This window comes from Eubalaena glacialis, chromosome 1, assembly GCF_028564815.1.
Source record: "Eubalaena glacialis isolate mEubGla1 chromosome 1, mEubGla1.1.hap2.+ XY, whole genome shotgun sequence".
In the NCBI taxonomy this organism is placed as follows: Eukaryota; Metazoa; Chordata; class Mammalia; order Artiodactyla; family Balaenidae; genus Eubalaena; species Eubalaena glacialis.
In genome coordinates, this window is record NC_083716.1 from 233287807 (window position 1) to 233299318 (window position 11512).

The window sequence follows — 11512 nt, forward strand, 5'->3', positions numbered from 1 at the left end:
ACCTCAGGTCACACGCACCATCCTAAAGCCCCAGAACTCGGCCATCCCCCCAGGCTTGTTCCCTTGAGCACCTACTCCTCCTCCCCAAAATACGGTTGCCAGACAAGACTTGGGACATACTTATACTAAAAAATGATTCATTGTTTACCTGAAATTCAAATTTAACTGGGAATCCTGTATTTTAATTTGCTAAATCTGGCAACTCCACCCCAAAGGGAGCCCCCGCCAGTCCTATCCCAAAGGCCAAGGGCTGAGGTTGCAGGAGCCGGAGGATGTAGTTCTGTGTGGTAGCCCACATCCAAGGTGGCCCCAGTGAGCCACACCTCCTGGCATTCATACCCTCCCACACGGTACCAAGATTGGTCTGTGTGACCGATAGAAGGAGGCAGAAGTGACAGTGTGTCACTTCCAAGGTCAGGTCGTGAAAGACATTGAAGCCACTCTCTTTCTCTCTCTCTTGCTCTCCCCCCTCATTCATTCTTAGTTGGCTCTCTGACTTTGGGGAAGCCAGGGGCATGATGAGCAGCCCTGTGGAGAGGTCCAGATGGCAAGTAACTGAGGCCTCTGGCCAACAGCCCTGTGAGTGACCTTGGAAATGGATCCTCCAGCTGAAGTGGCTCCTTCAGCCACAGTGGAGCCTTCAGATGAGATCGCAGCCCCACAAAAGCCTCTGAGCCAGAGCCACCCAGCTAAGCTGCTCCTGGATTCCTGACCCTCAGAAACTGCGTGAGATATTAAACGTTTGTCATGTTAAGAGACAAAGCTTTGGGGTGGTTTGTTACACTAGCAGTGTGACCTTGGGCGAACCACCCCTCATCTCTCAGCTTCAGTTTTCCCATCTGCAAAGTGTGGATAAGTCCAGCTCATGAGGCGTCTTGAAGATCAAATTTGCTAGTAGGAGTAAAGGTAGTTACATGTGTCCTGCAAATTTTAGGGGTGGTTATTTAATCTCATTCCTCATTCGTGGGCCTCAGTCACTGAGGACAGGCCCTTGGGGCCCTCACAAGGGCCTCCTGCATCCGAGCCTGGCGTGGTGACAGACAGGGGACTGGGGCAGGTTGGAGAACCTGATTCTTCACCTCCTTGATGTGCAGGCTTGAGTCTCCCAGCTGAACCCACATCCCTCAGAGGGAATCAGTGACCTCATGAGCTCAGGTATATAGAAGGCAAAATGTTTGGTCTTCCCATGGAACTGAAGAAAAGATAAACCATTTAAAACCAAAACTGACCCTACTTACTTCTGCTTTCCAATATGAACCTTCTGAAAATTCAAGGTACAAATCTTTAATTTTTTCCCCTCTGAATAGGAAAACTAGCTTAGACTTACACCCTTCAGATGAGCAGGCAGTCCGGGTCTTCCCTGGAATTTTTCACCAACTCTGGGAGGGTCCCTGTCTCGTGCCCAGGGACAAGAGGGCCCAGATCTGATCCCTCAACCACTGTCGTTGCTTTGCTTCGCCACATGGTGGCGCTGTTGGCAGCAGGTTTTACACAGTCCAATAGCGAGGCCTCAGTGTGTCAAGCCTGCTCAGGTGGCTGTAAACCTTCCAGAGGAGACAACCCCCAATGCCCCACTAGACCAAGGGTGCCTCTTTAGCAGGTTCCCAGGGCCACAGTGGGTCCCCCGACAGCACCCACTTCCCCAACACTCCAGCCCCAGGGTGCTGTCAGGACTGGTCCACCCTCTGGGTGACATGGAACCCCATCTCCTTCCCTCCCAAGGAAGTCACACCCACAGGGGCAGCTTCCCATGAAGCCAGAGGGAGTCCCTACACACTCTCCCCAGGCCAGCAGGGCTACCCACCCTCTTTCAAAGGGCGATGAATCCATCAGGAACGCACTGGGCTGTAAGGAACAGAAAAACCCAAAGAACCGTGGTTTAAAAGAATAATGTTTCCTCTTTCTTTCTCACATAGTAAGAATCTCAAGATGGTGGCTGCTGCATTGGCTCAGCTGCCCCACAAAGCTATGAGGGACCCGGCTCTGTGCTCTCTGCCCAGCCCTCCCTCTTAGCATGCTGGCTTTGTCCTCCGGCTTGTTGCCTCAGGTAGCACAGTGACTGCCACAGCTCCACACTTCACGTCATGTTCAAGGCAGGAAAGGAGAAAGCGATTTCTGACCCTTTTATCAGGAAGAAAACGCTGAAGCCCCTCAGCTGACTTCAGCAGACACTCCATTGGTCAAGATGTTATCACACGGCCACCCCATCTGCAAGTGAGCCTGGGAAACAAGCATTTTGCTTGTCCAGCCTCTGGAGTAGAAGGCGGCAAAGTTGTTAGTGAGTGAGGACTACAGATTTTCTCTTAATGCAGCGATCCCCAATCTTTTGACACCAGGGATCGGTTTCGTGGAAGACAATTTTTCTGCGGACCGGTGGCTGCGTGGGGTGGGATGGTTCAGGCAGTGATGCCAGCGATGGGGAGCGGCAGATGAAGCTTCGCTCGCTCGCTGCTCACCTCCTGCTGTGCGGCCTTGGTTCCTAATAGCGCGCGGACCGCTACCGGTCCGCGGCCCGAGATGGGGGCCCCTGTCTTAATGGGTCCCATACTTCCCCCCTTAACCCTTCCAGAGCTGAAACTGCCACTCCTCAGAGATGCCTCACCCCCCTGAGAACACCAAAGGGACCTCTCAGAGCAGAGAGAAGGGGAGAAAACAGGGGTTAAAATCTGCATCCAAAAAAACTTAAAAATAAATAAAATCTGCATCCAGAGGGAGGTGGCACAGTTCCTACCAGAGGGAATTCAATCTCCAGAGTCTTCCTTTTCCCTCCCAGACACTTGTAGGGAAGGGGAAAGAGAAAGTCAGAAATGTCGGGCGTCAGCTGACTACCTATGCCTGGGGTGGTGGAGGGGGAGGGCGATAGGTGGTCCATGATTTAGCGGAAGCCATTAATTATCTGGGGCAAAGAGCCGTCTTGGAGGAGAGCAGAGAGGAGGAGAGATACTGCTCTGCAAAAACGGGTGAGGGAGTTGAGTCCAGGGGACACCAGAGGGCAAAGTGGGGAGAAGGAGCCATTGGCTTCGTATACTCCAGGGAAAGTGGGCTACACAGCTAGATGCATGGTGAGAGCGAAGTTTGGGGGGGGGGGGTGCTGGGGGCGGGCCTGTCCAGGAAAACTGAGTGTGGAGCCCAGAGCAGGACCGAATGCAAGGACCGAAGTAGATCAGGGAAGACAGGGGCCACCACTGTCATCCCCCCGCCCACCCCAAAGTCCTGGAGAAGACAGCAGAGACTTGTGGCCCTGCCACAGGGGGCTGGGGTCTGAACCAACCTCATCTGGATCTCCAAGGACAGGGCCCGTGGGCTGACTTCTAGTTTACTGACACATGTTAAAATGCCACAGACACCATTTGCTTGGGGGGAGGGGGACACGTCCTCAAATGGTGCTTTCCCTCCAGCCCTCAGAGGCCTCCACCACCCTCTCCCACAGGAGGCTGAAGGGTGGGCGGCACATATGGGAACCTGTGTTTTCCGTCTTGCCCACGTACTGGGTCATGTTGACTTGTCTGCTTCGAATAGCTGGTCAGAAGACAGGTGGCCAGCGGACAGCAGGGCCCTCGGCTCCTAGATCAGCCTCAGCCCCACTCTTCCCCTGACCACAAACCACAGCGTGGATGGAGCTGGTTTTCTGGCCCCTCTAGGTCCCCTTATCTGACTCTACAGGGGCCACAACCTTGATCTTGCCTGCCTGCCCCCCTTGGACTGTGAGATCCTGTGAGCGGCTCGGGCTCATCCCTGGGTCCCCCTGGCCTAGAGCTGTCCTGCCACACACTGGGGACTCCGTAAATCTGTGGATGATTTAATAAATACTGAGGCCCCACTGAGGAGCCCCTATTCAGGGGCTGTCCTATTCCCTGGAGCCTGCGTTCCAAATCTTCCTTGGCTCTCCTTCCTTTAAAGCTTACCAGACCCGAGTTCCATGCCTCAGAGACCAGAGAACCCTGACTTGACCCCCTCATTTGCATTAAGGTGTCATTGCCTGGGGGCCCTAGTGCATCTCTCCCATAGGCACTTGACCCTCCAGTGTCTTGGTCTAGTGGAGTGACCCATGAAGATGTCAGGGACCATGTCATAGAGAAACTCAGGTACAAAACATGCTTACCCAACGGCCTTCACACCTCCCCAGATCCTGACCCGCTGGAGGGGTCAGGAGGAAGGGTCCTCGGTCGGGGCCCTTCCTCAGCACTCTGCCTTTCTCTCCCACACCCATCTGTCCCCTGCTGTGTCCTCAGCCCCCCGGCTGGAACATGGACGGAGCACTGGGTCGGCTGAGCCTGAGAGTGGGGATGGAGGCTGGACCGTCTCTGTTGGGGCAGACAGGGCCCCTCTGTTCTCCCCAGCCCGGGTAACCTGAGCCCGGCATTGTGTCCATCCTGGAACAGCTGACAGCGCTGTGGTCAGACAGCTGGTGGGGCTGGCCTGGCTGGGCTGGCTGGGGAGGGAGTGTGGGCTGTTACATGAGACCCAGAGTCTGCATCCCTCTATCCCAGTCCTGAGGAGCTGCAGTCCCACCCCTGTCACTGCAGAGAGCTGTGGCACCATGCACGGGGGCCTGAGGCCGCTGCTCCTTCTCCCACTGTTGGCTGTCTGCCTGGGTGTGGACACAGGGGGTCTGGGGCCTGGAGAGGCCAGGAGCAGGGGTCCAAGGCCTCAGGGGATGGAGGGTCTGGGGGGCTACTGGAGCCTGTCCCCCACACCCGGTTCCCTACTTCTCTATGTCACACCCTCCCGTGGCCTGCCCCTCATTCTGCCCCAAAGCCCCTGTACCCAGGCTCACCGCTGTCTGTCGCAGGAGCCCAGGGCCGGAACCAGGAGGAGCGTCTGCTCGGGGACCTGATGCACAGCTACGTCCCCCACCTGAGGCCTGCCAAGCACGATTCAGACGTGGTCAACGTCAGCCTGAAGCTCACCCTCACCAACCTCATCTCCCTGGTGAGCACAGGCCTGTAGGACGGGGCGGGAGGGGATCCCACCCTGCCCCTGGGACCGGGGGAAAGGAAAGGGCTGGCTCCAGCAGCCGGGAGCAGGCAGGGCCCACCAGGGAGAGACCAGGGAGCTGGAAAACTCCCATGGGGGCCGCCCAAGAGGCTGGGGTCTTGCAGGGACTACCACCTGGGGGCTTAGCCCTCTGTTCTGCACCCCTAGAATGAGCGAGAGGAGGCCCTCACCACCAACGTCTGGATAGAAATGGTAAGAAGCCGCCCTGCCGCCCTCTTTTCCTCTAGCAGCTCCCACCCTGGGGCCCCAAGGCCCTCACAGCTGCCTGTTTCCCTCCCATCCTATCCCTGCCTCTCCTGCCCCCCCGGGCTGGGCCCCCATTCCTGGGGGTCGGGGGGCCTGGCAACCCCTCCCCCTGCAGCAGTGGTGTGACTACCGCCTGCGCTGGGACCCACGTGACTACGACGGCCTGTGGGTGCTGCGGGTGCCGTCCACCATGGTGTGGCGGCCGGACATCGTGCTGGAGAACAAGTGAGGAGGCGGCGTGGGCAGTGGGGGGACAGACAGACACAAGGGCGGGCCCAGCAGGACAAGGGGGCTCTGGGAGAAAGAGGCAGGCGAACAGAGGGTGCAGCCCGGGGACACCACGGGCACTGGGGCGCGGGGGCTAAGGGTAGGGCCTGGGGCCAGCAGACCTGATCCCAGACCCGGCTCCACCACCTCCGGGCTGGGCCGCCTGGGTGGGCCGCCGTCCCTCTAACGTGGGGACGAGGACAGCTCTCCCGGGAGCCCACAGGACAGGCACGGGAAGGGCTGCCCTCTGGCTCTGGCACTCTGTGGGAGCTTAACCGCTGTCAGTTGCTGTCATGACCATTAATGAAGAGAGTTGGGGAGAGCGGCAGCGATTAGGAGCTGGGCTGAGGGAGCCTGGCGCGTGGGGGGTGGGGAAGGGGGCGGGGAGGTGGCTGGGGGAGGAGTGGTCCCCAGGCCAGGAGGAGACCGGGCAGGGGTGTGGCGGGCTGGGAAGGGTTGGTGTCCCCGGGCCCCATCCACATGTGGCCTGGCCTGTGTGCAGCGTGGACGGTGTATTCGAGGTGGCCCTCTACTGCAACGTGCTCGTGTCTCCCGATGGCTGCGTCTACTGGCTGCCGCCCGCCATCTTCCGCTCCTCCTGCCCCGTCTCTGTCACCTACTTCCCCTTTGACTGGCAGAACTGCTCCCTCATCTTCCAGTAAGGCCATTGGCTGGGGTGGGGATTTCGGGAGCCGCTCTAAGAGGGGCCCTGGTCGAGTGGGGACCCAGGGGCCTGGCTCCACCTCGCTGGGGCCTCTGCGTCTGTCTCAGGCCCAGATGCCTGAAAATGCCCATGTCCCTCCCTGCTAAGCCTCGGTCCCCTCACTCATCCTCCTTCACTGCCTCAGTTTCCCTGCCTGTGCCCGGAGGAGAGACATCAGTGACTGGGATGGGTGGGCGAGAAGGCACACACACACCGACACACATGCACACCCACACTAGACCGCTACCCCCTACAGCCCCACGGAGAGGACGGCGCTCTCAGTATCCTTGTCCATTAATGGGGGAAAAGGGGTCTGTGAGAGGGTTTCCCCGGATTTTAGAGGAACAGTCTTCCTGAGACCCTCCTCAGTAAGCAGACCCGAGAGGTACACATTGTATTTCCTCTGTTCTCACCATTGGCCCCTTCTGCCCTGGAGACGGTGGGAGGGAGGAACACGGGGTGGCCCTGGGCTCTTGCCACCAGGGGAGCACAGTGAGCTGCAGTCTCCTCGTCCTTCAACTCAAACTTCCCCAGACCCCAAAGAGCCTGACTCCCCGCCCCTGCCCCATCTCGTGCCAGGGTTTTGTGGAGAACTCAGAAATTCCTGGCTGCACTTTTTGAGGCAAAGCTGCCCACAGTTGCCCTCAGGTGATGGTCTATGTGACCTCATGGGTGAGTCTACACACGCTCAAATTTATCCTCTTTCCCTCCCCATCTCCCAGGTCCCAGACCTACAGCACCAATGAGATCAATCTGCAGCTGAGCCAGGAAGATGGTCAGACCATCGAGTGGATTTTCATAGACCCCGAGGCCTTCACAGGTAACCTCCACCCAAGGCCCCTGCTGGACCTGGCTGTGCGGGCAGGGCCAGGCTGAGATCACGCCCCCTCCCGTGTAACTCAAGATGAAAACTACAGTAAACCACAAAATACATATATTTAAAGGCCCAGCAAACCTCTGATTTTCCCCATGATAATTACTCCAGTTTTGGCGGGAGGGGGATCAAGCATCCATCCTCCCACACTGTTCCCATCCCTCAATGGCGCTCCTTTGGGCACATGCTGGTTGCCCTGTAGCTGGGTCGCACGGGCTGCAGGGATCTGCCTGCCTGCACTCCCTGTGCCCACCCCAGCCTGCTGCCCGCAGAAAATGGAGAGTGGGCCATCCGGCACCGGCCAGCCAAGATGCTGCTGGATGAGGCGGCACCAGCCGAGGAGGCCGGCCACCAGAAGGTCGTCTTCTACCTGCTCATTCAGCGCAAGCCCCTCTTCTACGTCATAAACATCATTGCACCCTGTGTACTCATCTCCTCTGTGGCCATCCTCATCTACTTCCTTCCTGCCAAGGGTACCTAGCGCCTGTGGGAGGGGAGACATGGCCCCGGCCGGCGGCACAAGGGATAGCTGGAAGGGCAGAATGGCACCATGACCTGGGACCGGGGACATGGACTCCTTGTGGGGAGGGGGGTGCCCCACGGTGGGGAGGTTGAGATCCGCTCTGAAGGCCTCTTGGTCATGGGCAGCGGGTGGTCAGAAGTGTACCGTCGCCATCAACGTGCTCCTGGCCCAGACTGTCTTCCTCTTCCTTGTGGCCAAGAAGGTGCCCGAGACCTCCCAGGCGGTGCCACTCATCAGCAAGTAAGGCCGGTCCTCATGCCTGCGCCCACCTCCTCCCCTCCCTTCTCAGGAACACAGGGTACTGCCTTCCTGCCACCCCCCATCCCCATCATCCTCAGTGCCAGCCCATCACCCCAAGGGATCTGGGGGAATCAGCCACTATGGGTGGGGATGTTATCCGGGGTGGAGTGTCGAAGGGCCAGCCCCGCCTCCTGCCTACCCCACCCCGGCAGGTACCTGACCTTCCTCCTGGTGGTGACCATCCTGATTGTTGTGAATGCTGTGGTCGTGCTCAACGTGTCTTTGCGGTCCCCACACACACACTCCATGGCTCGAGGGGTCCGCAAGGCAAGCTCCCCGCCCCCACCCACTCCAGCATCCTCCTGCCCTTTCCGCTTACATGCACCTTCCCCTGCACTCCTGTCCCTGGGCATATTCCTCACCTACCACATTCAGCAGCTAACCTGCCCCATGTGCATCTAGAAGCACATGCCCAAATGGATCAATAATAACATCAGGCGCTTACTATGTGGCAGGTGTATTACGTATACTAACTTATTTAATCTTCATAAATCCCCTATGAAGTGGGTATTAGTATCATCTCCAGTTTACATATGAGGAAACTGAATCACAGAAAGGTTAAATAGTTTACTTGAGGTCGCATGGCTAGAAAGTGGAGGAAGCAGGATTCTGCCCGGGCAGTCTGGCTCCAGTGCCCGTGTGATCTGCAGCCCACCTGCAGCAGTCAGCTGGGACCCTTGTTACAAATGCAGATTCCCAGCCTACCCCAGGCATCCTGGGCCAGGGATGGGGCCCAGGAACCTGTGTTTCCAGCAAGTGCCCTGGTGATTCTTATGTGCACAAAAGTTTGGGGGCCCAGGTTCCGTGTCTGGCGCAGAACAGGTAAGCTGTACCAGGGCCAAGCCACTGCCCCTGAAGTGCAGCCTCCAGGCCCCCAGCGCATGAGCCCTTCGTGCCGACCATCACCTTCTGCTCCGAAGCCCAGCCTGGCCGCCCAATCACCCAGGAAGGTCTGCTGGCCGCTAAGCTAAGCCACCCATGACATCCCCTCTTCAGGTGTTCCTGCGGCTCTTGCCCCAGCTGTTGCGGATGCACGTTCGCCCGCTGGCCCCAGCGGCTGTGCAGGACGCCCGGCCCCGGCTACAGAATGGCTCCTCCACGGGGTGGTCAATCACAGCTGGGGAGGAGGTGGCCCTCTGCCTGCCCCGCAGTGAACTCCTCTTCCGGCAGCACCAGCGCAATGGGCTAGTAAGGGCAGCTCTGGAGAAGCTAGGTGAGGCAGGGGGTGTGACACTGGGGACACTCCTCCCCAGGGACTTCAGACAGGAAGTGTCTGTTGGCCAAGGTGCCAGGCACAGCAGATGAGTGTTGGGCAAGTGTCCAGGTTGGGGAGAGAGGGGCTGGGGTCTCTAAGGAGAGGCCACTTTCTCAGACTGTTTCTTCTCCATTCTACTCCCAAACCTTACTCTCTCTCTTCCACAGAGAAAGGCCCGGAGTCAGGGCAGAGCCAGGAGTGGTGTGGCAGCCTGAAGCAGGCCGCCCCAGCCATCCAGGCCTGTGTGGAAGCCTGCAACCTCATTGCCTGCGCCCGGTACCAGCAGAGTCACTTTGACAGTGTAAGCCAGTCGGGGGTGGGGTTGGGGTTTGAGTACCTGGTGAGGGACTTGGACCTGAGATGGGGCAGGATGAGTGGGGTGGCCATGGTAGGGCAATAGGATGGAAAAAGTGGAACTGGGAGTGGGGCCAGGGGCCCGTGGAAGAAGCCAGGTTGAGACCTGGAAGTAGGTGAGAAGGGCTCAAGGAAATGAAGAACGGAGGCCTGCTGGACGGCCAAGGTTGGTACAGGGATCCAGCTTGGTGCCACCGCTGGTCATCTCATCCCCTGCCTCTCACCCTCAGGGGAACAAGGAGTGGTTCCTGGTGGGCCGAGTGCTAGACCGCGTCTGCTTCCTGGTCATGCTCTCGCTCTTTGTCTGTGGCACTGCTGGAATCTTCCTCATGGCCCACTACAACAGGATGCCTGCCCTGCCATTCCCTGGAGACCCCCGCTCCTACCTGCCCTCATCCGACTGAGCCAACCAATTGCTGCTAGCCATGTGGAGTCTTATCAGCTGTGTTCTGCTGCTGAGGTCATGAGTATGCTCTTTGGGAAGCACCCTTCAGGGCCATGTGAGCCAACTGTTCCTGAGAAAAGCCGGGGAAATAAAAAGACAGAGCTGGAGCCCTGGAGTGGTTGGGGATGGGATGCTGGCAGAGTGTGTTAGTGGGATCAGCATCTACATGGCACTGGCTTGCTATTCCTGGCACTCCCCTCACTTGAGCAAAGTGTTATCAACTCCCGTCATTTCTGAAGTCCTAAGGACTCTGTTTTATCCTATCCCCAACTAGGCAAGGTCCTATCCCTCCAGGCCTGGGCCTCCCTTCCCTTTTACAAGTTCCCTGCAGGCTCCTAAAGGAGGGAAGTCAAGAGAGAAGTGAAGAGTAGCAGCAAATGCTCTATCAAAAGAAGGGGAGCAGCCCACTCCAGCTGGCATCTGCCTACTTTCTTGGGGCTGTAAGCACCCAATACTCATGTGCACCAGTGACCTTTCCACTCAGATGCATTTTTTTGCCATCGATCACCAAACATTTTATGAGTTTTATTATTTTTTTTCATTGTTAAGATAAGAGTTCCTCACAGCATTATGGATAAGCAAGAATCACTATTCCCCCATGTTTAGGATGGGCAAATTGGGGCCTAGAGTAAGAGGGGCGTCCCAGAACAATGATGGCTAAATAAGGGTTGGAGTCCACAATTCCCAACACTGACCCAATCTTAGACACTCTAAGAAAGTTCTATGGCCTGGAAAATGGACACCTCTTCCTTCTCTTCTCAAAGGCCAGGGAATTTGCACTGGTCTCAAGGAAGAGCGAGGCAGGGAGGCAGGGAGGCTGGGAGGAGACCCTGACCAGCCTCCCTTTGCCCCACTTAGGAAATGAGGGCCGGGGTCTTTCAGGGGTGGGGGTGGGGCGGGGAGTAAGGCCATGCTTTGAGAGTGTAACTGGGGCCTGAGTTTTGTTGGTAACAAGACAACTTGGGCAAGTGATTTGTGCTCCCTGAGCCTGTTTCCTCATCTGTAAATATGGGCACAGATATCAGTTCCTATCTCTCCTCATCACAGGATCAAAGGTGCAGGTGAAAGTGATAAAAAAAATGTTAAAGTGTCACATAAAGACCTGACAATGGGACATTGTCGTGGGGGGGAGAGGACCTCCCCCAGGTACAGGGTTGCTGGCTTTGGGGATCAATCACCAGCAGTATTTGGAGCGTCAGGCAATTTGATGACGGTGGGACCATCTCTGGTTCCTGTAAGCCACTCTACTAGCTTAGTCACCTGGAGTGAGTCTCTCAACCTGACTGCCTCAGAAGGCGGAGATCAGCTCTGTAGCTCCTGGCACAAGTAAGCAAAGATTAACAATAGCCACCACTTATGAAGGGTTACTGTGTCTAGCGCCTGAAACTGATTATCTCGCTCAATCCACACGGCAACCTGAAGAGGCGGGTACTACAGTATAGTATGGCCAGTACCAAAGAAGAAAGAGCCTCAGGGAGGTTAAGAGAGAGTCCAGGATCGTGCAGCCCCACTGGGGTTGGAGTCGGGAGCCGTGAATCCAGAGTCTG

At 57.3% G+C, this 11512-nt stretch overlaps 1 protein-coding gene across 1 annotated transcript; it reads left to right on the forward strand.

The window, feature by feature from the left end:
• Nucleotides 1–4540: 4540 nt before the first annotated feature.
• Nucleotides 4541–9924, forward strand: CHRNG (cholinergic receptor nicotinic gamma subunit). Its single transcript, XM_061205928.1, has 12 exons — nt 4541–4595; nt 4793–4932; nt 5146–5190; nt 5360–5469; nt 6014–6169; nt 6937–7034; nt 7361–7561; nt 7737–7851; nt 8064–8178; nt 8908–9124; nt 9334–9467; nt 9751–9924. The coding sequence occupies exons 1-12, from the start codon at nt 4541–4543 to the stop codon at nt 9922–9924; spliced, it is 1560 nt and encodes a 519-aa protein (XP_061061911.1).
• Nucleotides 9925–11512: the final 1588 nt, after the last annotated feature.